The following is a 26,335-nucleotide window of genomic DNA, read 5'->3' on the forward strand; positions in this document are numbered from 1 at the left end:
AATACCAGAAAGATGTTTACCTGTGTTTTATTGACTATGCAAAGGCATTCAACTGTGTGGATCATAACAAATTATAGATAACATTGCAAAGAATGGGAATTCTAGAACACTTAATTGTGCTCATGAGGAATCTGTACATAGACCAAAAGGCAGTTGTTCAGACAGAATAAGGGGATACTGTGTGGTTTAAAATCAGAAAAGCTGTGTGTCGGGCTTATATCCTTTCACCATACTTATTCAATCGGTATGCTGAACAAATAATCCAAGAAGCTGGACTATATGAAGAAGAACGAGGCATCAGGATTGGAGGAAGACCAATTAACAACCTGCTGTGATATGCAGATGACACAACCTTGCTTACTGATGAAGATCAAAGACTACAGCTTTTAGTATAGATTACACCTCAACATAAAGAAAACAAAAATCCTCACAACTGGACCAATAAGAAATATGATAAATGGAGAAAAGATTGAAGTTGTCAAGGATTTCATTTTACTTGAATTCACAATCAAAGCCCATGGGAGCAGCAGTCAAGAAATCAAACGATGTATTGCATTGGACAAATCTGCTGCAAAAGACCTCTTTAAAATGTTAAAAAGCAAAGATGGCACTTTGAGAACAAAGATGCACCTGACCCAAGCCATGGTATTTTCAATCGCCACATATGCATGTGAAATCTGGACAATAAATAAGGAAGACTGAAGAAGAATTGATGCCTTTGAATTATGGTGCTGGTGAAGAATACTGAATATGCCATAGACTTACAGAACAACAGACAAATCTGTCTTGGAAGAAGTACAACCAGAAAGCTCCTTAGAAGTGAGGATGGCGAGACTTCGTCTCACTTACTTTGGCCATGTTATCCAGAGGGACCAGTCACTGGAGGAGGACATCATGCTTGGTAAAGTAGAGGATCAGCGAAAAAGAGCCCTTGATGAGATGGATTGACGCAGTGGCTGCAACAATGGGCTCAAACATAGCAGTGATTGTGAGTATGGCACAGATTGAGCAATGTTTCATTCTGTTATACATAGGGTCTCTATGAGACCATGAGAGGTGATAGCCAGGAATGAGGGGAATATGGAATGGGTAATAGAGAAGGGAGACAATGAATATCCTTTATGGACTTAAGATATGCTATAGCAGTGGAAACTGTAAGTCTTTCTAGTAGTCTACCCTTATAAATTGCCACAGGAAAAGAGCAGAATTCTGGAATAGTTGTTCTCATTTCTTATTATACCAAGCAAGTGGATCAGAGTGGCTCAAGGGGCAAACTGTAGTGTATGTTGTGATACACCACCCACAACAGTCACTTCAGAACAGAGGCACTCGTTTCCCCAGCTGTTTGGAGAGTTGGTAGCTAATGGCTCTTAGTTGAACCTCCCTCTGGGAATTGACATCAGCCAAAGAATTGCCTCACAAGAGGCCATACCCCTTCCTTCCTGAACACGTTGCATCAAAGCAGGAAAATTTTGAAGAACCATTCTAGTTCTTGAGCTCCTGATTAGGATCACCAGGAACCTCTCTTGTAATGAAACTACAGTTCAGCGACTCAGCCCAGTCTTTTTTCCTTCCTCATGAATGTTATTCCTGAGAGCACATCGCAATAAAATTCCTGCCTACAAATCTCAGTCGTGAGTCTGCTTCTTGGGAACCCAATCTAGAACAATTCTCTTCCTATGTGATTTCATACACTTTCATAGGCTGAAATACTATTGCTCTGTTTCTGACCAGAGCTTTGAACCGGTCGGAACCCCTGCTGAGAATTCACATTTCCACCCCAGATATTCTGAATCAGAATCTACTTTTTTTATTGTACGTTAGATGAAGGTTTACAGAGCAAATTAGTTTCACATTAAACAATACACATATTGTTTTGTGACATTGGTTGCCAACCCCACAACAAGGCAACACTCTCCCCTTCTCCATCTTGGGTTCCCCATTACCAGCTTTCCTGTCCCTCCTGCCTTCTCATCCTTGCCCCTGGGTTGGTGTGCCCATTTAGTCTCGTTTTGTTTTATGGGCCTGTCCAATCTTTGGCTGAAGGGTGAACCTCAGGAGTGACTTCAGCACTGAGTAAAAAGGGTGTCCAGGGGCCATACTCAGGGTTTTTCCAGTCTCTGTCAGACCAGTAAGTCTAGTCTTCTATTGTGAGTTAGAATTTTGTTCTACATTTTTCTCCAGCTCTGTCCGGGATTCTCTATATTGTAATCCCTGTCAGAGCAGTCAGTGGTGGTAGCCAGGCATCATCTAGTTGTGCTGGACTCAAGTCTAGTGGAGGCTGTGGTAGTTGTGGTCCATTAGTCCTTTGGACTAATCTTTCCCTTATGTCTTTGGTTTTCTTCATTCTCCCTTGCTCCAGACGGGGTGGGATCAGTGGAGTATCTTAGATGGCTGCTCACAAGCTTTTAAGACCCCAGACTCTACTCACCAAAGTAGGATGTAAAACATTTTCTTTATAAACTATGTTATGCCAGTTGAGCTAGATGTGCCCCTAGACCATGGTCCCCTACCCTCAGCCAAGTAATTCAGTCCCTCAGGGAGTTTAGATGTGTCTGTGAAGCTTCCATAACCTTGTCTTGGTCAAGTTGTGCTGGCTTCCCCAGTATTGTATACTGCCTTACCCTTCACCCAACTTACCACTTATCTATTTTCTAGTTAGTGTTTTTCGCTCCCACCCCTCCCCTCCCTCATTATCATCAAAAATTATTTCTTTCTGTATGTAAATCTTTTCATGAGTTTTGATAATAGTGGTCTCATATAGTATTTGTCCATCTGTGATTGACTTATTTCACTCAGCATCCATGTTGTGAGATGTTTCGCAGATTCATCATTGTTCTTTATTGTTATGTAGTATTACATTGTGTGTATGTACCATAGTTTGTTTATCCATTCATCTGTTGATGGGCACTTAGTTTGTTTCTGTCTTTTTGCAAAATCTACACTTTAACAAGATCCTTGGGTGATTCTCATGTATAATAAAAATTGAGAACCACTGCTCTACTAGTGGTTCTCAGAACTGGTCCCTAAACAGCAGCATTAGCATCACCTGGGAGCTTGTTAGAAATGCAAATTCTCAGCAGGGTTTTGGACCAGTTTGAAACAGTTCGAAGCGCTGCTTCTGACTCTCAAATTAATAATTTTGGCCCTAACTTTTTCCCTGATTTCCAAATTCATGCCCCCAGCTACCTTATCAGTATTCTACTTCATAACTAATAGGCATCCAATATCAGTCAGTGTCCACTCATAAAAAAAGAAAGCACTTTAGGTATGTCGAATACCAGGGATTTAATACAGGAATTGAGTACAAGCTGGTGGAAAGGCTGAGGAACCAAATAAGGAATGGTGAGGCAACCCAGAGATCAGCAACAGTAGGAAACTGCTATCACTCTTAGAGCTGGAGGGACAAAGGCAGGCAGTGGAGCTTGAGTCACTCAGCAAAAGCTGGATCATGAAGAACTTTTAGTGCGAATAATGGAAAGATCAAAGAGCAGGAGTTTAAGGCCCTGAAGAGACATAACCAATGAATTGATTCTGACTCATGGAGACTCCATGTGCTTCAGAGTAGAACTACGCTCCACAGGGTTTTCTTGGCTGTAATCTTATGGAAGCAGATTGCCAGGCATTTCTCCCATGGCACTGCTGGGTGGATTTGAACCACCATCCTTTCAGTTAGTAGCCAAGAACAGTTTGTGCCACCTAGGAACCTATATATTTATAATAAATCCTAATATCTGGTAGAGCAAGTTTTTGCACCTCCTTCACTTGGCCAAAAATTTCCTTCATTAGTTCTTATAAACTTAGAATCAACTAGTCAAGTTCCATGGAACACATTATTGAGATTTTGAGTGGCCTTACAATGAATTTGTGTGTTAATTTAGAAACGAATGACATCCTGATGATATTGAGTCCTCCTATACTCAGACATGGTATATATCTCTATTACCTATCATTTCCTTAATAGATAAGGTTTTATAATGATTCCATTAAGATATCTTATGTATTTCTTTGCTCCTGTAATTGCTATCTTTAAAAAGTTACATTTTTTACTTGTGATTGTGGAGAATGCAGTTGTAAATATGAACAGTTTTATCCAGCAATGTAGTTAAACTCTCTTATTGTCATACTTTGAGTTTCGATTATTTTGGGTTTTTTCTGTGTAAACAATTCAGAACGCCCCTTAAAACATGTGTTTATATTCAATGACTTAATTAGGTAATGCAATCAGCTCTAAAATTAAAACCATAAAGGTGTACGGTAGCACTCTTCCTCTCACCCTTGTCCCCCTCTTACACAGTTTCTAAGCCTTCACCTCTCGCAGGTAATCACTGTTACTAGTTTTCTTATGTATTGTTCTATAGTTTCCTTGTGAATATGCAAACAAATACAATTTAAATTCTTATTATTCACTTCTGTCTTTTCGCAAATGTAGCAAACTATAAAGAGTCCTGCACCTTGCTTTTCTCTCTTTGCTATATCTGGAAAAATCATTTTTAAGAAAAGCCTCTTTAATAACAACAGACGAGGGGAGAAGACCTGGTGGTGAGCTGGCAAACTACCGAGTGTCAGTCGAGGAGGTGGATAGAGAGGCCCGGAAGTAGCCTCTGTGCCCAGCCTGGCGGTTGATTTGCTCGTTTCGGACACTTTGTGAGTTTGGGGTGAGTGAAGGACGCCGGTTGGGTACCCGCTTACTAGTGTGGGTTTGGGTCTCCTCCCGTGGCTCTGCTGCCACAGGTGCCGTTCTTTGGGTCCCCAGGTGGAGTTGTGGTTACCGTTTGGGGGAAACCCCTGTCACCAGCGCTCTGCAGCCAGGACTCTTTGGGAGGGAAACCCCTGCGAGGGGCGTGGAGGAGGGGAGTGCGCTGTGTGGCCGGACGGAGTTGGGCCTGGAGTCCCCGCGAGGAGCCGACTGTCGGTACCCCTTGTCCAGGGTCATTTCTGGGAGTCTGGGTCAGTGCCTCTCGGCGTTTGGAGACTGGGGATTCTTGGCTCACAGTCACAGACAAGCCTTGAAAATGAGAGCCGTTAAATTTTGCTCCGCCTGGAGACAAGGTCGGTACCAAGGTCTTTAAATTACTATTGAAGTACTGGAAAATAGCCCGAATTTTGGAGTGAGACTGCCTCGTTCGAATCCTGCCTTTGCCACTTATTGGCTGTGTGACTTGGCCAGTCCCTTAACCTCTCTGTGGCCTGATTTTAGTGCTTTGTAAAATGGGGATAATGATATTCCCTAATTCATTGGGTGGTTGTGAGAATTAAATGAGTAAATATGTGTAAAGTCCTTAAAATAGTACCAGGCACAGAGTAAGCACCATTTAAAGATTTGCTATCATTATTATTATTACGACTATTATTTATATAACTATGTGAAATATTATCTTTATCATGGTGCCTGGCTTTTGATGCTGTTTCTTTAAATTTTAGTGTCATTTGTCAATTCTCTTTGTAAGGCTATTTCCTATATTTTAGTAGGAAAAAATATGATACTCTTAAGAAGAGCCTTTCCCAAAGCAAAAACCCAAACTGATTTGTGTTTTGTGTTGTGATGCTCAAATTCACAGTGGCTTCCAGGCTTGGGGGTGCCTTTTCCTTGGCTTTCCTGATTCAAGAGGAGCAAGAGAGGTTTTTAACAGTCAAGAACTAGGACCCCTGGTGTGAGCAAACATCCTGGGTCCTTCACAGTCTAGAGATCTGCCAGCTCTTTAGGGAAAGATTGGTAGCACTTAGTAGAGCACTTAGAAAGATAGTAAGCACTCAGTAATAACGAGGGCCTGAGCTATGGCAATAGCAGTGAGAATGGAGGAAAGGGAACAGATCTGAGAGACATTCCAGGGGTAGAATAGATTGGACCAGGTGATCCAATGTGACAACTGAATGAGAAGGGTCAAAGATGATTCCAGGGAAACCCGGCGGGTGGCGCTGCTGTTTCTAGAGAATGCCATACTGGGGAAGGAGTAGATTAGGAGGGAAGAAAACCAGCTTGGCTTTGAACACATTCGAAGTAGGCTAAGCCCTACTTCCAGCTGAGTGTCAATTTCATGGCAAGCCTCACAACAAAGATCAATGGGAGCCTCACCAGCAGGTAACCAGGGTTGAAAGAATTAGTTAACCAGGGTTGAGAGATTCAGTTCTATTTCTTGTAATCCAGAGCTTGCCCTCCTTTCTTTCTCTTTCCCCTAACTTTGGTGTCTTGACAGCAGATAACTGGTTGCTCTCAATTCTGACTCTTGGCAACCCCACGTTTCAGAGTAGAACTGCACTCCATAGGGTTTTCAATGGCTGTACTCTTACGTAAGTAGATCGCTTTTCTTCTGGGGGGCTGCTGGGTGGATTTGAACCACCAACCTTTCAGTTAGTAGCTGAGAGCAAACTGTTTGTGCCACCCAGAGACCTTCTTAACAGCAGATAAGGACCTGATATCAGTTTCCTATTGCTGCATAACAACTTGCCACAAATCTGTCAGCTTAAAACAATACCCATTTATTATTTCCCAGTTTTATAGGCCTGAAGTCCAGGCTGGCTCAGCCAACTTCTCTGCTTGGGGTCTTCCAAAGCTGAAATCAAGGTGTTGGTAGGGCTGAGCTCTTACCTAGAGGCACTGGGAGGAATCTGCTTAAAAGCTCGTTGGGGATGTTGGTAGAATTCAGTTATTTGCAGTCTGAGCATGCTAATTCATCATATTCAGAGTCTTGGGGATTAAGGCAACAAATCTTTGGGAGACAGCTTAGAATTCAGCCACCCACAGACCATGCTTGTTAATAGGATAGCTCTGAGCCAATCACTGAGAAGGGCTTCCTAGCGAACACAGGAAGTGGCCTCGGTCTCCACCAAAGGCCTCCTAGCCCAATCTCAACCTGTCTCCTGATTAGTTCGGGAATGGGGGGCGAAGGGAAGCGTCCAGCTCCACCCCCATGACATTCTTTGAGATGTTTACTGTGGGATTCAGGGTTGGGGTAGTGTGCAGGATGAAGCTGCAGAGGCACTTGACCGAGGGGAGAAAAATCTCTGCAGTTGCTCCTTCAGGGGTGTCCTGGGCCACTGAGCATGCAGGGAGGGGACCTCTTACAGTTTCACTAGTTAATAGCGATTTCCCACTCTTCAGGAATCTTCTGCAGAAATACAGCTCCCAGCTAAAGTGAGGCCCAAGTACTGCCTTGGCCCAGGATGGCAAGAGAATCGAGGCAACGTGCAGCCTTGGACGCCCAGTCTACAGAGGACCAGACGGGGCTCCTGACCGTGAAGGTGGAAAAAGAGGAGGCCTCTGCCTTTGCGGAGGAGGCCCGTTTGTCCTGCAGCCCGGCAGCAGGCTCAGAGCGCTCCCGCCAGCGCTTCCGGAGCTTCCGCTACCCAGAGGCTGCAGGGCCCCGCGAGGCGCTGAGCCGGCTCCAGGAGCTCTGCAGGCAATGGCTGCGGCCCGAGATGCACAGCAAGGAGCAGATCCTGGAGCTGCTGGTGCTGGAGCAGTTCCTGACCATCCTGCCCGGGGCGCTGCAGAGCTGGGTGCAGGAACAGCATCCAGAGAGCAGGGAGGAGGCGGTGGTTCTCTTGGAGTGTTTGGAGAGGCAGCTGGATGAGCCGAGGCCTCAGGTAGAAACAACTGGTTTAGTATTTCAGAGCTGTGGTTTCTTTCTTCCTAAAATCTCAAGATTGGAGTGAGGGGCATTCCTTTAGATCCAGGCGTTCTCAATCTTTTTCTCTACCATGAACCTCTTTGGCAGTAAGGTTAAGTCCCTGGATCTGTTCTCAGAATAATATTTTTAAATGCATAAAAGAAAATGTAAAAGACTACAAAGAAAATTAATTATGCTGAAATACAGTTAGTAAAATATTAAACAAATTTGTGATAAAGTTTTTTTTATTAATGTACTAAATAATAAGATATAGTGCAGGTATAGTAATTCTGGTAGTTTCAAGGCGATAATAAACAAGATGACTTTGAGGCTATTTGCCTGGTTGTCATGTAATATGAAAACATCTGCAGTTTCTATTGGTGACAAAGTCAGGTATAGCGCATACCACCTTGGTTTGTTGCTTGCATTCATAACTGAAGGAAATGCTAAATTTCACTTAGAGGTTAGTAAAATGAAAAATACATTTTTTCCTTTTCATGTCATGGACCACTTGGAAGGAGTCCATGGCCCACTGGTTAAGAACCCCTGGGAGAAACGGTTCATTTTTACCTGCATCTTCCTACCTGTTGTAAGAGACTGTTTCCTCTTTGCATTTTCCTGTGACCTTGTGCACATTCGTTCAGGGAATGTGACCAGAATAAAGTCTTCTAACCCATAACCAGGAGTGCAAGGTTCGTGACTTGAATCTACTGCACCTGAGCCCTGTAACAGTGAAAAGTCATTTCAGATCTTAAAGTTTAGGCTCTTCATTCTTTAGAAATTTTGAGCTGCACATTAATGATCATGAAAGTGACTCAAAAACTGTAATTTAACTATAATTATATAATGCAATTTATAATTAAAAATATATAATTATAATTTATAATTTAATGTAATTATATAATTTAACACAGGAGGCCCTATGTTAGGCAATTTCACATAAAACCAAAACCAAACCCGCTGCCACCAAGTCGATTCTGACATTATAGGACTGCCCCATAGGGTTTCCAAGGAGTGCCTGGTAGATTTGAACTGTCAACCTTTTGGTTAGCAGCTGAACTCTTAACCACTATGCCACCAGGGTTTCCACATTTTATATACAAGTCCCCCAAACCCTGTAAGTTAGAAATTTCTATCTTTGTTTAGCACCATTTTCCAAAGGGTTTTCATAAAAGCACAAATGTATATAATGATGGAGCACAGAATAATTGTGAAAAGCATGGGCTCTGGAGTCATTTGGTCTGAGCTCCCAATCTAGCATTGCCACTAGCTGGGTGACCTTGGGCAAGCTTCTTAAACTCTGTGCCTCAGTTTCCCTATCAGTAAAATGGAGATCATAACGGTTCCTACCTCCCAGGGTTGTTGTCCATGTTAAGAGAGTTAATATTTGTAAAGCTCTGAGAAACAGTGCCAGGCACATAGAAAGCACTATAGAAGTGTTTGATGAATAAATGAAAATAAAAATAAATTAATGACTTTTAGGTCCCAGATGGTGACCGAGGGCAAGAACTGCTCTGTTGCAAGATGACACTGTTGACAGGAGCCCGGGGGTCACAAAGTAGCCAATTCCAGCCGATGAAGGCTCTGCTCAAGCATGAATCTTTGGGGTCCCAGCCCTTACAAGACAGAGGTGAGGATTATCTTCTGGGCACTATGAATTCTACAGACTTCATACAATTTCGTGTCAGGATCACCTAAAAGCTGGATCCATTGACATTTACTTTATATGTCTATCACAGATTGACTTTTTATATTTTTTAAATTTTTTTTGAGAATGAGACTAAAAGAGCAATTTCAAACATAGTGATGGAAAGCCTCCCTAACCATGCCTGGACATAGTAAATAAGATTTTACTAAAGTTTGGGTTTGGAAAGAATCGATTTTTTTAAGAACACAGTGGTCTCCATTCATTTAACACATATGTATGGAGGTCTCCTATGTGGTAGCCAGTGTTGTTGGCACTGGGGACAGAGCTGTCAGTGAGACAGATTCTTGCTCCAGTGGGGCTTACATTTAGTAGGGGAGACAGCAAATAACAATAATACAATTTCAGATAGTGGTTAAGTGCTGTGAAGAAAATAAGGCAGAATCTGTAAAGTCAGCCAGAATACTCCACAGATCGTAGAACAATTGCAAAGTGAAGCATATAAATCTCCTGAACCCTAGGTCTGTTATTAGAACAGCGTGCATATTCCTCCACAAGAAACTGCTTTATGTTCTGAGATGTCCTCTCATATGCCTTGAACATGTGTGCAGGTTCTCAAGACACACAACACTGGGACAGGCCAGCCAACATGCATTCTTTTTCAACAGACCAGCTGGTTTTCTGCCCCTTGCAAATTCTGCCTCTTATGTGGAAACCTGAAGTTCTTTACATTTCTCTCTCTCTGTTGAATCTGAGAAAGTTCTATACAAGCAGACTCCCATTTCCTTCTTTCTGGGCCCAGCTTTGACTCCTCTTAGTTTTTCAAAACCAAGGCAGAACGCACCATAACCAAAACTGAACTAGTTGCCTTCAAGTTGATTCCAACTCATGGCAACCCCATGTGTTGCAGAGTAGGATTGCACTCCATAGGGTTTTCGTGACTGTGACCTTTTGAAAGTATATTACCAGGCCTTTCTTCTGAGGCACCTCTGGGTAGATCTGAACTGCCAACCTTTCTGTTAGTAGCTGATTGCTTATCCAGTTGCGCCACCCATAGGCTCCTAGAAAACACTCTGTTGTTGTGTGCCTTCAAATCGATTCCAACTCCTAGCGACCCTATAGGACAGAGTAGAACTGCCCCATAGGGTTTCCAAGGCTGTAATCTTTTATGGGAACATATTGCCAGGTCTTTTCTCTTGAGGAGCGGCTGGTGGATTTGAACCACTGACCTTTTGCTTAGCCACTGAGTGCTTAACCATTGAGCCACCAGGGCTCCTTAGAAAGCACTCTAATAGCTACTAAAGACATTTTAAGCAAAAATCCTATTTTATCCCCGTTGTTAGTTCCGTTCAAGTTGATTCTGACTTACGGTGATCCCATATATGCGGAGTAGAACTGGGTTTTGAGGCTGTGACCTTTAGGAAGTAAATCACCAGGCCTGTCTTCCAAGAACCTCTGGGTGGGTTTGAACCACCAACCTTTTGGCTAGTAGTTGAGTGCTTAACCATTTGTGCCAGCCAGCGACCCCATCCCAGCAAAGTTCAAAACTAAAAGATCTTCAAACAGAAAGCTTTCTTAATTTTGTTTTTTTTTTAATGTTGCTTTCATTTCCCCATTCCTCCCAAGGATCCTGCCTGTGGTTTGTGTCTCTGCAGGAGCACACCAGCTCTGTTCACGCCATAGGATTGCAGCTGGTAGGGATCAGGCATTTTGGAAAGAAACAGACTCTCTATAAACATGTTTGAGAGGAATTTATTAACCCAGTTTTTGAACTTGGATTCCACAGGATGGGGAGGCTGAATGCCAGGGTAGATCTCATCCATAGCTTCTTTCCTTCTTGGTTCTCCAGGTTCCTGGTCTTGCCCAGGGAAGAAGCTGCAGAGAAGACACAGTGGTAGCTGCCAGGCTCATCCCAGAGTCCCAGGTGAGCTGGAGGCACCCTCTCTCCCCCAGCACTTTTTACTACTATTGGGCTTCCCATGAAGGACCCTCCCTCCCCACTCCTCCTCCACCCCAATCCTAGATTGTAAAAATGGCACGGGGACATCTGACCTTGTCTAACTTCTGGAGGGGGAGAGAATCCTTATCATCATCAGCCCAAGGCTGATTCCTATGAGGTGGAGGTCAGACATACCTCCTCTCTCCAATCTTTTTACCAATTCTGACACCAGCTGTCCTTCCCACGGCACTCTACTTCTCTGATGGGTTTGAAAATTCATTGCAATGGCCACACAGAACTCACAGACCATACTCACAGTTAAAGGATTTATTAGGGAAGTAACAACTTACAGCTCGAGATCAGGATCAACAGGCTACAACTGAGGATCACAGTCAGGAAGCACGTAGGCAAAGGCTCCCTTCTTCAGTGCAGGGCAGCTCTCTCAGCTCCTCTCGGCCATGCAGGGCTCCTCTCGGCCCTCTCAGGACAAGCCTTCTCTTTTGGCCATCTGTCCTCAGCCCCACTTGGGCCTGGCCTCTGCCTTGCTCAGGCAAGTGATATGAAGCTCTTTAGCTCTGCCAATAAGTGGCCAGAGGCACCCCACTCTGCCAGTAAGCCTCGGCCCAGAAGCACTCAGCCCTCTCTCGCTCAGTGGGTTGGAGAGCGAGCCTAGCTCTGCCAAGTGCCTGGAGGCACCCCACTCCACCAGCAAGCTTCCTGCCTGAGGGTGTCAGCTGTCTCACTGCATGAGGCAGCATGCCCATCTTAGCCACCTCGTTCTGTGGGCCAGGAAGCCCACCGCAGCACCATCTAGCACCAGTCTCCTAGTTCTGCTGCCCCGTTTCTCTGTGCCGCTCCTTGCTGTCTCAGGTATCACAGCTCTCTGCCTCCTGGGTCTAGGAAGCTGTCAGCACACAGGGACCCTGGGTCCAAAGGACATGCTCCTTTCCTGGCTTTTTTTTTCTTGGTGGTAGTAAGGTTCCCCCCTGCCCCCTGCTCTGGGATTAGCTCTCTTTTTAAGCCTAGTGGGATGGCAAAACTGACCAATCCCCTTGTTAGGGTTCCATACACCTTATTTGCATGGTCCCATCCCTGCAAAGGTTCTGTACACCTTATTTGCATTATTAGCAGGCTGTCTAACCCCCTTAGTGGGCCACAAGCACCTTATTTGCATAATCCCTCCCAATCATTACAAAACTGTGTACAGCTAAAAGGGTCATATTAAGTAATTGACTGCACTGCATAGATCCACCTGTGATTTGAGTTTTCCCATCTATCCCAAGATTGCTTATCACTGTCTGTCTTTACTTTGTTGCCCATGTAAGAGGCAGTTTCTGTTTTACTAATAGCTTGGAGGGCTGTCTGTGCTTCCCAGATCTTTTCTACCTCATCTCTTTGGTCAGCCCCTTCATCTGTGGGATTTCTTCCTGAATCAAGCGCAATTCAGCACATGTTAACTGAGGATTTTTATGTGATGCTGGTTTTGTTTTGTTCCTTAAAAGTTTTTTAATCTTTTGTTTTTTAAAAGATTTTAAAATTGTCCTGTTGTTGAGGGATCTAAAGACATGGACTCTGCCCTCAAGGAGCTTACACTTGAAGGGACACATAAGGCCTGTCCTTTTGAGTCTAAAGTTATTTATGATACCACCTGAGCAATCTTTTCTTACCTGGATTTTCATTTCTTGCCCAGTCTTTTATGTCTTGCTGGAAGATTTGAGTGTTTAAGACACTGTAGTCCATTTTTTTCCTACCTCAGACTTACATTTCATTGTATTTTAAAAATTATTAATGTAAATAAGCCCCCACCCCTATTATGCCGAAAAAGCATGACATAAATCTTTTGAAAGTTTTGCATCTGGTCTACTCCTTTTACTTTGTTGGCCTTTATTTTCCAAATCCTTTTACTTTCTGGACTGTTGTCTAGGTATTTATATGAGAATATTTATCCTAATCTGTTTAATGTATTTTTTGATGAAAATGTTACTAAAGATAGGGTTAAGGCCTCGCTCTGTTCTGCAGAGCCCCTTTAAGCGGGATGTTTGTTCTTTGCGTGTGCCCATCAAGGCAGTGCCGAACTTTGGGAGTGACCTTCAGCAAGAGGAACTAGGTGGGATTGCCTGTTGTTTCAGGGTTTGCTGAAGGTGGAAGATGTGGCCCTGACTGTCTCCCCTGGGCGGGCACAGCTGGACTCATCTCAGGTGAACCTCTATAGAGACGAGAGGCAGGAGAACTGTAGCAGCCTCATCTCCCTGGGTAAGACAGTGGGCACTCATTTCTTGTAAGCTTTCTTGGTTTTCTTTGTGTATTGGAACCTACTGGACTGTTAGAAGCTTTGGAGCCGCATATGTTTAGATTCAGAACTAACATTTCTGAAACCCAGCTACTAACCAGCTGTGTGACTAATTTCTTAACCCTTCTGACCTTGCCCTCTTCCCTGTCCTGGCACTTCTCTAGTCAGGTTAAGTGGGATGTAGTAGATGCAGCCCCTTAGCACAGGCCTGGCTCATAGTAAAATGCTCAGTAAAGGCTGTCTTCCTTTCCTTCCGTTCTTAGGGCCTGACCGATGAGGAAAGCTGAGGGGTCTCTTCAGGAAATGGGCCATAAGACCATAGAGTGTGAGAGCTAGAGGTACCTAAGAGATGAGGGTGCAGAGGACAGAGGTTAGGTGATTTGTCTGAGTTCACACAGCTAATTGTTGGCACAGCAGGGGCTCCAACTCAGATCTCCCAGCACCGAAGCCACTTCTGTTTGGCAGACCCTGCCTTTTCCTGGGGCAAAGTCAAAAATGACTATCTTTTTGTTGGTCAGAGCAATTTGAGTCCTCACTTTTTCTATCTTTTACAGAGTGCTTCAGAAACCCTTTCACTTGCCCTGTTTACTGTGGCCTTCTGCTCAGCCCTTTTAGTATCTAATCCTAGGGTTATGGCCCTGCCTTACTATTCTTAGAGCTGAGAGCCTCTGTATGTGTCCCCTGGCACAGTCCTTCATCCTCACCACCCTCCTCCACTCCCTCCACTCCCAGTTGTACCTTTCTTCCGATGGGCCCATTCCCAGTCTCAGGTCTCCCTCCTCTCCAGTACTTCTGTTCTTCCCTGTATTCCCACCCGTACACTTGCACTCAAATCCTCCTACTTGGCATATGCAGACCTCTGGAAGTCTTGCCTCCCTGATACTCATCACAGAGCTTTCCTTCCATGACAGGGCATAACTGTCAGTCACCAGTCATTTGTTGTTTCAGGTGGTGAAATACGAACTAAGATCAGGGACTTGCCTCCTGAAGATGAACATCTAGTACAAGAGCCTGGAGAGATCCCATGCCACCTGGGTGAAGACATTGCACAGATTCCTCCATGTGTAGAAGCTGGTGAACAGGAGGGCAAGTTACACAGAAAGCAGAAAAATGCCACAGGAAGTAGGCGGCACTACTGCCATGAATGTGGAAAGAGTTTTGCTCAGAGTTCAGGCCTGAGTAAGCACAGGAGAATCCACACTGGGGAGAAACCCTATGAATGTGAGGAGTGTGGCAAGGCCTTCATTGGGAGCTCTGCCCTCATCATTCATCAGCGAGTCCACACTGGTGAGAAGCCATATGAGTGTGAAGAATGTGGGAAGGCTTTCAGTCATAGCTCAGACCTTATCAAACACCAGAGAACCCACACTGGGGAGAAGCCCTATGAGTGTGACGACTGTGGGAAGACCTTCAGCCAAAGCTGTAGCCTCCTTGAACATCACAGAATCCACACTGGGGAGAAGCCGTATCAGTGTAACATGTGTGGCAAAGCCTTTAGGCGGAGTTCACATCTCCTGAGACATCAGAGGATCCATGGTGGGGATAAAAACATTCAGGATTCTGAACATGGAGAGACCTGGGAAAACCAGTGGGAAAATGTTGAGGCTTCCGTGTCTTATAAATGTAATGAGTGTGACAGAAGTTTCACTCGGAATAGAAGCCTTATTGAACATCAAAAAATTCACACTGGTGAGAAACCCTATCAGTGTGATGTATGTGGAAAAGGCTTCACCCGAACTTCGTACCTTGTTCAACATCAGAGAAGCCACGTTGGGAAAAGAATTCTATCACAGTGACCCATGTAGTACGTGCCAAAGGTGGTACTCATTCCTCATGGGACTGAATCCACCCTGGAGCACCTCCCGATTCCAGAAATTGTAGGCTGGGGCTTTATTTACCACTGAACATCATCAAGTGTTAGACAATGTAGAGTCTGATTGAGATGAATTATCTTCTGTGTTCTAGAAAAACCCATTGCCTTCAAGTCGATTGCGACTCATAGCTACCCTATAGGACCGAGTAGAAGTACCCCATAGGGTTTCCAGCGAGCCGCTTGTGGATTCAAACTGCTGACGTTTTGGTTAGCAGTCGAGCGCTTAACCACTGAGCAACCAGGGTTCCATGTTCTAGAAGGTGATGGGAAAAAAAAAAACTTGTTTGATAGGAGGTTATGAGAATGGTATCTGGAAGAGGTAGGACCTAAAATGTTTTGTTCTAATCCGTCAAACTTAAATGGGCTTCTAGACTGGCTACTCACTCTTAGCTAGTACTTTATTACATCTCCTGGGTGGATGGTTGTGATTATGCTGCTCCAACTATTTTATCACGCTTCTACCTATAGGCATGGTGCAGTGGTTATGCGCTCTGCTGCTAACCAAAAGGTTGACAGTTCGCAACTACCAGCCACTCTGTGGCAGAAAGATGTGGCAGTCTGCTTCCATAAAAGATTACAGCCTTGGAAACACCATGGGGCAGTTCTACTCTGTCCTGTAGGGTCATTGTGAGTCAGAATCAACTCGATGGCAAAGGGCTTGGTTTTTTTGGGTTTTATACCTTAATGAAGCCTCCAAAAGTTAGATTCGTGAGGCCTTAGACCTCTCACTGTGCCTTGCACATAGGTGCTAATAAACCTTTATTAAATGTACCAGAGAGATTACCTTCATAGATTTGAAAATCTGATGCCATCTAGATTTCGGAGGAATTTCTCACTAAAGACATTTTTGCTTGTGTCTAATTCTTTGACATTCTAGATTCTGGGTCAGTCTACCTCCTGATATAAATTCTGAGATGCTGAGCAGCTTCGTTCTCACTTTTTAGGTCTCTTTGGCCTAACCGGGTACCCCTAAATCTACAGACACTATCCTTTCCTCTCCTCCCACTGTGTACAGACTGTGCATCAAGGCTATGCCCACCAAATGCAAACTTCCTCTGGATCAGTGAATTCACACTAAATATTTATAACCAGTAAGTAGCATGTAAGGTTTCAAAACTGCCTTATTAGTGTGCAACACTTTCGGTCTTCTTATATAATGATTCCTAAAACCTGTGTGGTACTAGCTCAATTACTCATGTGAGAACATTAACAAGTTCTCTAGTTAATGCCTCAGGCTAACTACCTTTTTCTAAACACACTTTGTAGACCATCTTTTTTTTTTTTTTCCTCATGATTGTCAAAATTTCAGTCTTGTGAATTCAAGGGAGGAAACGTTATTGTTTAGTCAGCTTTATGTAAATATTATATATTTCAGATGGAGTTGCTGCTACAGAAGTCTTTCAGGATAACTGCTTTCCTGCAAACTTTTTTTGTTAGTGCATCACTTCTCCTTACTATAGAAATGTGCTTTTGTTTTTGCATCTAGAAACCAAGTGAGAAACCAGCAATCCCTCCCGATTTATAGCATCAGTCTAGGACTCTGGAATTCAGATCTAGCAAGGTTTCTTGGTCATCTTTCACAATTAACGGTTTAGCCATTGTGATATATTCCCGCATGCTCTATGTATCTTTTTTTTTTTTTTTTTTTTTAGGAATTGAGTCATCACCCAAAATTATTTGCAGATTTATCCATGCCCCTGTTTTTATGCCAATTGTCATGGCTTGGTACTTCAAGGCTTTCAGGATCTAGGGCAATGAAAACTCTATAGATCACAATGGAATATTGTCCCATTTGCAACCAATTATGGGTATGGCGCAGGACGGGCAGCATTTTTTTTCCATTGTGCAACCATGATTTAGGGTTGACCTGATGGCAGCTAACAACAGGGGAAAGAAATCTAACAAATCCTAATGTAAAGGATTTTTTACATGCACCACAGATGGCATCCCCTACTTGATGAACGCTTTTTATTCCAGGTGCTTTCTTGTATATTTAATCCATTCTCATGGGCATGAAATGTGCAACATAAATATTGAATTTGTGTCTGTATTGTTTAATCTGCTTTTGTAAAGTCTTCACCATATGATGTGCCCTTCAGAATCCAGTATTCAGAAGCCCAGTGGCCTGCCTGACCATCCAGTAGGGTCATTAATGAAGGCCCAAGAGTCTTTGTGCTGCAGTCAGTGTTAGGCTCTACAGCAAATTGATGTTCAGCTTAACTGCACAGTTTCCAGTACTGTAGGTAGTTTACTAACGTAACAGTGGATGGCTTCCTAATGTGGGTTTACCACATTAGAGATGGACTGTTCCATCAGTGAACCATGCTTCGTTATCAGGGCTATATCTTTTGTCAAGGCCCTCCATGGGCCAGTGGTTTGGGTGAACCAGCAGATGATTACATCTCTCTGCCTACCATCTTTGTGCTGTTTGTAAAGGCCTCTGCATCCAGACTTGGTCTTCAAATAAATGTGCCATTTCTATTTCATACGGGGACTTTTTTGCACTTCCCTACTTTATGAGATTTTGGTTCAGAAAAGACCCTTTACAGGATGAGAAGTCATCACTTTTTCTTGGGCTTGATGACCTCTATTCATAAGGGTTCAATAATACCGATGCAGTTACATCTCAAAGGGTTGTACTCTTCAGAGTTGTAGAAAAGCCATAAGTGGAAAAGTCCAGGGTCCACTGAATTATGAGGGTGTTCCATTGCCAAAGGCTACAACAAGCTGTTGATTGACTGATTGATTAAAAACACCTGCAATTTCATGTTTTTGCTAGAGGACAAAGACAGTGCTTATTGCACACTTAAATGAACTGCTTCAAGGGCCTCCATTCAAATGTGGCTGTATTTTTGGTGACTTGATTCACAAACTAGAAAAATTCTCAGGTTTAAAATGGGTTGTCTCCAACACTAAAGATGCCAGTGAGGTATGGGGCATCCTTTGTCACTGGTGTCAAAGTCAGTGGTTCCCCTGAGGGGTTTGTGGGCCCAGATCCCAGGCCTGATCTTTTTTTTTTTTTAATCTGTCAAGGTATTTCTTTGTTACTTTGTGTAATGAAAAGCTTTTAAATTTGTTAGGTCCCAATGAATTACTCTAAGGGGTGCATTCATTGAAAAGTATCACTAATGAGAAATGCAGCATCCCTGGGTGGTGCAAACTGTTAACATGCCCAGCTGCTAACCAAAAGTTTGGAGGTTCAAGTCCACCCAGAGGCCCTTGGAAGAAAGGCCTGGTGATCTGCTTTTGAAAAGTCAGCCATTGAAAACCCTGTGGAGCACAGTTTTCCGCTGACACATGAGGTTTCTATGAGTCACAGTTGACTCAATGGCAACTAGTTTTTAATGAGAAATGTGGGCAAAAAGAAAGAACATATAAAGTTCTAGCAAGGCAAGTGATACCAGGTTAGACTTGCTTAAGGCAAGAATCTTGCCCATTTTCCTGGTGAGAACATCCCTTGATTTCTGGGCCTAGCCAGGCCTAATCTTATTTCAGTTTGAGAAACCTAAGTAGGGAATCTCTGGTGCCTGTATCCATATTACTCTCACAAGATATAATTGGGGACTGTGATTTTTTTCTCCCAAAAGTCTCTTGTAGGGTAGAACTTATGGTAGTGTCAGTATGAAGAGGTTGGGAAAGTCTTCCTGTAGAAAACAATTATGACAATGACAAAAGTATTAAAAACAAGTATTTTGAAATCCCTGGGAAATAAGTGAAGACAAAAATTTAAGAAGAGCTTTAATCTTGAAAGACTACTACTACATTGGGTAAGAACTGTAAGTTTGTGACCTTCCTCCTAGTGTGGCCTTGACTCAGTGACTCACTTCTAATGAATACAGTAAACTGGAAATAATGGTGTGGAACTTCAGAGATTAGGTCATAAAAGGCACTGTGTCTCTGCTTAGCATCTCTCTCCCTCAATCGTTTGTTTTGGGAGAAGCAGCTGTCATGTCATAAATACATCTGCCTATGGGAGGCCCACATGGTGAGGAATTGATGCTTCTGGCTAACACCTAGCAAGGAACTGAAGCTTTCTGCCAACAACCACATGTGTGAGCTTGAACATAAGTCCTCCAGCACTAGTTAAACATTCAGATTATTACGGTTCCATCTGACATCTTGATTGCAACCTAATGAGAAGCCTTTAGTGAGAACTACCCAGCTAACCTGCTCCTGGAGTTCTGATCCTCAGAAACTGTTGGGAATAATAAATGTTTGTTGTTTTAAACTACTAAATTTTGGTATAATTTGTTAACACAGCAATAGGTGACTACTACAGACATTCGGTACCTGAAAATGTGGTGCTGCCATAACAAAAACTTTAAAAAGTGGAAATGGCTTTGGAACTGGGCAGTGGCCAGGAGCTGGAAGGACTTTGATAAAAATGTTAGTAGACATTGAAGAGTCTTGAAGAAACTATTTGTAAAAACAAGATATCTTTTGAGGAGGCTATGGGTGAGGGCTTAAAGGAAAGTGAGGAAAACCTTATTGGAAACCGGAGGAAAGAGGATTTTTTTTTAATGTAGTGACAAAGTTTAGCAACACTATTGCCTGCAGTAATGTGGAAAGTGCAAAATGTGCCTAATAAAGTGGATGACCTGATTAAGAAAATTTCTAGGCAAAATGTTAAAGGTGCCACCTGTTCTTGCTGCTCAAAATAAATTGCTAAAGGGAGATTTATTAAACTAAGGTTCAGAATTCTGGTTTTGAAGATTCCCAGTCTCTCCAAATGGCAAATAATGCTAAAATTAAGAAATGACTTCCTAGCAAAGATGAAATCCAAGGCACTCTAAAGATGAAGCTGAGGGTTAGATATAAAATCGTTTGCTAAAACCTCAAGAAGATCAAGTTGGTGTCTCAGAGTACAGTTTAGTCAGACAAAAGGCCTTCGAAAGAGTTATGAGTATGTCTCACAGATTCTTTCAAACAATAAGGCTTCTAAGAAGTTTAAGGATGTTGATCCTTAGCAGTCTTAGCTGAAGCCTAAGGTAGAGAAAGGCTTATCCCCCAAAAATTTGTGGGCGTGGATTTTGTCTAATGGAATGAACTCAACAAAAGTTTTTCATAGATCAGGAGAAACACTGCAAGTTTTGAATGAAAGGAACAGAGACAGTACTAAATGAAAAGCAGCCTATGGAGCCCTAAATTCTACTGGCAGGAAGCAGAATGAAAAAAGTATGCAACAAAAAACACATGTAAAAGGATGGATCACTCAGAAGTGTGGAACTAAGATTCCAGAGTATAGAGTCAAGAGCAATGGAGAATTATTCCCATGTAGGAGTAGGACCGAGTCCTAACCACGGAACTTCCAACATTAGCCTGAATGGATTTCAGCATTGTTATGTGGCTTCTTTGTACCTCCCTTTTCCCCTTTTTAAATGTCCGCAATGGTTATCCTATGCTTGTCCCACCATTGTATGTTGGGTGTGTGTGTGGCCAGATAACTTTGGTTCACAGGTCTTCAGATCATGGGAAACTGTACTTGAAGCACTGTACTCAAATAAATACACTCCAGGAGCCTTATCACACTGGAACCTGAAGGCTAGAATATCCATGAATCCTACTGATATACATAAGTTATTAAATAAATGGGGGAGAATATACAAATCTGTACAGAAAAATTCCAAATAATTTATGTAGATATTTTGCCCTCAAGGAATTGGAGCATAATTTCTCACCCCATAAGTGTGGGTTTCACAAAGTGACTTATGTCCAAAGAGTACAGTACGGGGGGGTGGAGGGTGGGGGGGTGGAGAGTAATTTCACAGTGGAGGCACCTGGGAAATACTATCTTAGCCAGGGAAACACTACTTTAGTCAGGTGATCAAGGGATCAAAGTTAACCGCATCAGTGATAAATCAAGTTGATATTATATACCCTTGATAAGTTGTTGCGATATCTCTATGGTCTTCTTCCCCAAAACTCATAGCCCCCATCTAACCATGAGAAAAACATCAAACTGAAATTGAGAAACGTTCTATAATATACTTGATCAGTACTCCTTGAAATTATTAAAGGTCATCAAAAACAAGCAAAGTCTGAGAAACTATCATAGCCAAGATGAGCCTAAGGAGCCAACAACTAAATGTAATGTGGTATCCTGGATGCGATCCTGGAACAAAGAGGAGACATTAGGGAAAGACTAATGAAATCTGAATAAAGTAGGAAGTTAATTACAATGAATCAATATTGCTTCATTAGCTGTGACCAATGTACTATAGTAATGTAAGATGTTAACAAGATATAAATCTAAAACTATTCTAAAATTAAAAGATACGCTCAGAAAAGGAATAGGGAGTACAAGGTAAAAATTACCTACCGTTCAGTTTTCCTAGGTGTTGCCATCAAGGGGGTGGAGAGAGCAGTTGCCGACAAAAGAGACGGAAACCTCAGAGACGGCACAGGGCTACTGCGCTCTCCTCTCCTCTCCTCCAATGCCTCCTCCACCCCGGAGCCTGGCCTCTGTGGAGTCCAGGGCTGTTCAGGAGAATCCTTATTCCACACTGATGCCCAAACACTGGGTAAGCTACTTCTGCCAGCCTTACCGTGCAAACCCCTCCAGAGCTACGATTAGAGAGAGCTGAGCGGGGGCGCCCCCGTATGGCCACAGGGCTAAGGACGCAAACCCACAGACACTTTTGCCTCCCCACGTGATTCCCCCTCCATCATTTTTGTTTCCTACTTCGTCTATTAGTATCTCGAGGAAGGGAACATAGCAAGTAAAATATTGAAACCCTAAACATCTGAAAACTTCTTTAGGCTACTCCAACACTTACATTTTGGCTTTGTGTAGAATTCTGTGTTGGAAATATTTTCCTTGGAATCTGGAAGGCATTGCTTCATTGTCTTCCAGCTTCCAGAGACGTTGCTTTTTGTTGCCTCTTTTTGTTTTCAGGATCTCTTCTTTTCCATCCTCTTTCTGAAATTTCATTGTAATGTGTCTTGGTGTGGATCTATTTTCATCTAATATAGTAAGAACTTGGTTGGTGCTATTTAAACTATAAACTTTTGTCTGTAAATTCTAAGACACTTATTTTAATTATTTTTAATCATTTCCTACTCCCAATTCTTTTTGAAACTTATGTTACCAGGTTGTTGGAATTCCTTGATTTATAGTATAAGATTCTTGTAGTTTTCTCTCGTTTGCTACCAATCTTCCATTTTGTACTGCTTTGTGGGAAGTGCGACATATCTTCCAATTCATCTATTTTTTTATTTCTGTGTTCATATTTTTAATTTCCAAGAGTTCTTTCTTGTTTTCTGATTGTATTTGACTGTATATAATTTGTTATTGTTTCATAAATGTCACATCTTTTCTTATATCATTTAGATATTACTGATAATAGTAGTAGGAGACCTGTAAGGTCTCATGGTTATCTGCTTTCATAATGTCATAAACTTTTCCCTCTCAGCACCTAGCTCAGTAGTGATTTTACATTTATCTTTATAATTTTTTTTTATGCCAGTTATGGATTAAATTGTTTGTCCTCCAAAATTATATATTGCAAATCCTAACCTCTATGCCTGTGGTTATAATCCTAATTCCTAAAAGAGAAATTTCTGTGTCAATATGTAAGCACATTTAAATTGTCTTTGTTATGTTAATAAGACAGATTAGTGTAGGTTGTGTCTTGAGTCAATCTCTTACAAAATACAAAAAGTGCAGATTAGGACAAGCAAGCAAGCAGAAATGAGGGAAGACTGATGCCAAACCACATGGGGATCTCCAAAGAACCAGGAAGCAGAAGCTGAAGAGACAAGGCCATTCCTCCAGAGCCGACAGAGAAAGCATACCCCTAGAGCCAGCACTCTGAATTTGGACTTCTAGACTCCTCAACTGTCAGAAAATAAATTTCTGTTTGTGAAAGCCACCCACATGTGGTATTTCTGTTATAGCAGCACAAGATGACTAAGGCAGTGCCCATCTCCCTCATACTTGCAAGTCATCACGCCTATCTGGTGGACAGGGAATTGATGGAAGATGAGTTAATAAGGCCTCTGAGAGAAAATGCCCTGGGTTCAACCCCAGCTCCACCACCTCCTTAACCACTCTGAGTCTCCCTCTCCCTATCTGTAAAATGGAATAACATATAGGCTACCTTATGACTTTTACGTAGAAGATTAATTTGACCCTCTATGTAAACTACATAGTATTATTGCCTGACACATATTAAGTGTTATACTATTCACAGTTGTCATCATTATATTGATTATAACATTTAGGTTGTTTCTATTCTTTTGCTTTTATAAACTACAATTCAAGGACCATCCCTGTACATATAATTTTGAGAACATGTGTCTTAGTTATTTATTGCAACTATAACAGAAATACCACAAGTGGGTGGTTTTAACAAACAGAAATTTATTTTCTCACAGTTTAGGAGGCTAGAAGTTCAAATTCAGGATGCCAGCTCTAAGGAAAGGCTTTATCTCTCTGTTGGCGCTGACCTTCTGCTCCTGGGCGATCTTTATGTGGCTTGGCATCTCTCTTCCCTCATCTCTGCTTCTCTTGATTGCTTGTTTAATCTCTTTTAAATCTAAAACGGGACTGATGTAAGACACACCCTACACTAATCCTGTCTCATTAACATAACAAAGACAATCCATTCCCAAATGGGATTAATACCACAAATATAGGGGTTAGGATTTACAACACATATTTTTTGGGAGACACAGTCAATCTATAACATTCCACCCTTTGGCCCCCAAAATTTATGTCCTTTCCACATGCAAAACACCTTCACCCCATCACATCATCCCAAAAGTCATAAATCAACTCCAAGTCTAAAATCTCATCAAATATGGGTGAGACTTTAGGCGTATTCCATCCTGGGGCAAAATTCCTCTTTATCTGTGAAATCTAGATTACAAGTTATCTGTTTCAAAGACAACGTGGAACAGGCACAAGGTAGACATTTCCATTACAAATGGGAGAAATTGGAGGGGAAAAAAGGCATAATAGGCACCAGGTAAGTCCAAGAACAATTTACATTAGCTCTCAAGGGTTGAAAATAATCCTCTATTCTTCAGGACCATCTGGGCAATGGCCCTGCCTACCAGATTCTAGGTGGAGGCCCCTTGGCCCTGGGCTTCAGCTCCATCTTCCAGGCCGACTGAGATGGCAACTCTGCTCCCTTGGCTTTGGGCAGCCCCATTCTCCTAGTCTATCTGGGTGGCGACACCATCCCCTCGACCCTGGCAGTCCCCGTTCTTCTGCCCCTTGGGCATGGTAGCCCTGCCCCTCAGCTTTGGGCAGCAGCCCATCCCCCTCGCTCTCGTGAACAGCAGCCCCATACTCCGGAACCAGGTTGGTGAAGATTTGACTCTTTTAAATGTAGGAGGCCATTGACTCCAACCTTTGAAACCAGTGCATCCCTGCTTCCCATGCTCCTTCCAACAGTTTTGCTGATCTCCAAGCTGCTCCAGGGATGGTCCTTTTCTTTTCTTGGAGGACAACAGATGTAGCTCCTTTGGTCTGTTTGCTGCCTGTAGAATTCCAAGAGGCCAACAGCGTTCTTTCCTTTCATTCTTTCTCTGTCCCCTTCAGTCTAAGCTGATGGGTTTTCTGCTGTGGTAGTTAGTTAGATCCATCAGTCACAGGCTTAATCTCTTTAACAAAAGATTGTGTAGCCATGTCCTTGGTAAAAATTCTAGAGCATGTGTCCTTAGTTTGTACAACAGAATTTTCCAAATCTTTAAGTTTTCTTTCATTTTTAAGTCCATCTCTTTCTTGCATTTTAACATAAGCGGCAAGGAGAAACCATGTGGCCCCTTTAAAATCTTGCTTTAGAAATCTCCTCAGCCAAATATCCAGGTTCATCATTTACAAGTTCTACCTTCCACCAAACATTTAAACATAATTCAGACAAGTTCCTTGCCACTGCATAAAAAACATCACCTTTCGTCCATTGTCCAATCACATGTTCATCATTTTCTTTCAAAGCCTCACCAGAAGCACATTTAATGTCCACATTTCTAGCCACGTTCTTCCACTGGCATCATATGTATTCTTTAAGACAATAGAGGCTTAGAGCTCTCCTCACTTCCTTCTGAGCCCTCAGCAGGATTGCCTTTGATGTCCAAAATTCTACCACAGTCTCTTCAAGGCAATCTAGGCTTTTACTATTAGGCACCTTAAACCTTTTCCAGCCTCTACCCATTACTCAATTCCAAAACCACTTCCACATTTTAGGTATTTGTTAGAGCAGCACCCCAATTCTCAGCACCAAATTCTGTCTTAGTTATCTAGTGCTGCTACAAGAGAAATACCATAAATGGGTGGCTTTAACAAACAAAATTTATTTCCTCACAGTTTAGGAGGTTAGAAGTCTGAAATCAAGATGCTGGAACTAGGCAAGGCGTTCTCCGTCTCTTGTCTCTGGAGGAAGCTCCTTGTCTCTTTGAACGTCTGCTCCTCGGCAGTCTTCATGTGGCTTGGCATCTCTCTTCCCCCATCTCTGCTTCTGTTGCTTGCTTGTTAAATCTCTTTTATATCTCAAAAGGGATTGATTTAAGATACACCCTACATTAATCCTGTCTTATTAACATAACAAAGACAACCCATTCCTAAATGGGATTATAACCACCGATATAGGGGTCAGATTTACAACACATATTCTTTGGCGGAAACAATTCAGTCCATAACAATGCATGGTTATCTTCTTAGGATAAATTCCTAAAAGAGAAATTTCTGTGCCAATATGTAAGCACATTTAAATTGTTGAGATGTTTTGCAAAACTGCCCCATAGAATTTTGTACCAGTTTTTCATCCCATCAACTTCTTTACCTACACTCTAGCCAGTACTTTCATCATTTATTTTTATCTTTGCCAGGCTAAATTTTTATTCTCATTTCTTATCCCACATTTTTATTTCTGTTCATTTATTTACTACTGACATATTTGTTTGACATTTGTATTTCTTCTTTTCCAAACTGCTTTCTAGTAGTCTGATCATTTTCTGATTGGGTCTGTTAAAT

General features: G+C 42.5%; 1 protein-coding gene across 4 annotated transcripts; it reads left to right on the forward strand.

Annotated features, from left to right (window-relative positions):
- Positions 1-4,652: 4,652 nt before the first annotated feature.
- Positions 4,653-17,843, forward strand: LOC105756833 (zinc finger protein with KRAB and SCAN domains 4-like). Of its 4 annotated transcripts, XM_023741394.1 has the most exons (6): positions 4,653-6,291; positions 7,103-7,587; positions 9,093-9,240; positions 11,097-11,179; positions 13,324-13,447; positions 14,433-17,843. In XM_023741394.1, the coding sequence occupies exons 2-6, from the start codon at positions 7,165-7,167 to the stop codon at positions 15,278-15,280; spliced, it is 1,626 nt and encodes a 541-aa protein (XP_023597162.1). In that variant the 5' UTR covers positions 4,653-6,291; positions 7,103-7,164; the 3' UTR covers positions 15,281-17,843. The 4 variants fall into 4 exon arrangements, with proteins under 4 accessions (XP_023597162.1, XP_023597161.1, XP_023597163.1 ...); XM_023741393.1 differs by having other exon boundaries at positions 4,653-7,587; XM_023741395.1 differs by lacking the exon at positions 13,324-13,447 and having other exon boundaries at positions 4,653-7,587; positions 11,105-11,179.
- Positions 17,844-26,335: the final 8,492 nt, after the last annotated feature.

The sequence above is a fragment of the Trichechus manatus genome, unplaced genomic scaffold, assembly GCF_000243295.1.
Source record: "Trichechus manatus latirostris isolate Lorelei unplaced genomic scaffold, TriManLat1.0 scaffold00180, whole genome shotgun sequence".
Taxonomy (NCBI): domain Eukaryota; kingdom Metazoa; phylum Chordata; class Mammalia; order Sirenia; family Trichechidae; genus Trichechus; species Trichechus manatus.

Bases quoted from the DNA above. Each gene is read 5' to 3' on its own strand.
- LOC105756833 (XM_023741393.1), top strand. From the start codon at position 7,165: ATGGCAAGAGAATCGAGGCAACGTGCAGCCTTGGACGCCCAGTCTACA. The intron at 9,241-11,096 runs GTGAGGATTATC...TTTCCTTCTTGG, and splicing joins CCAGCCCTTACAAGACAGAG to TTCTCCAGGTTCCTGGTCTT. The intron at 13,448-14,432 runs GTAAGACAGTGG...TTGTTGTTTCAG, and splicing joins TAGCAGCCTCATCTCCCTGG to GTGGTGAAATACGAACTAAG.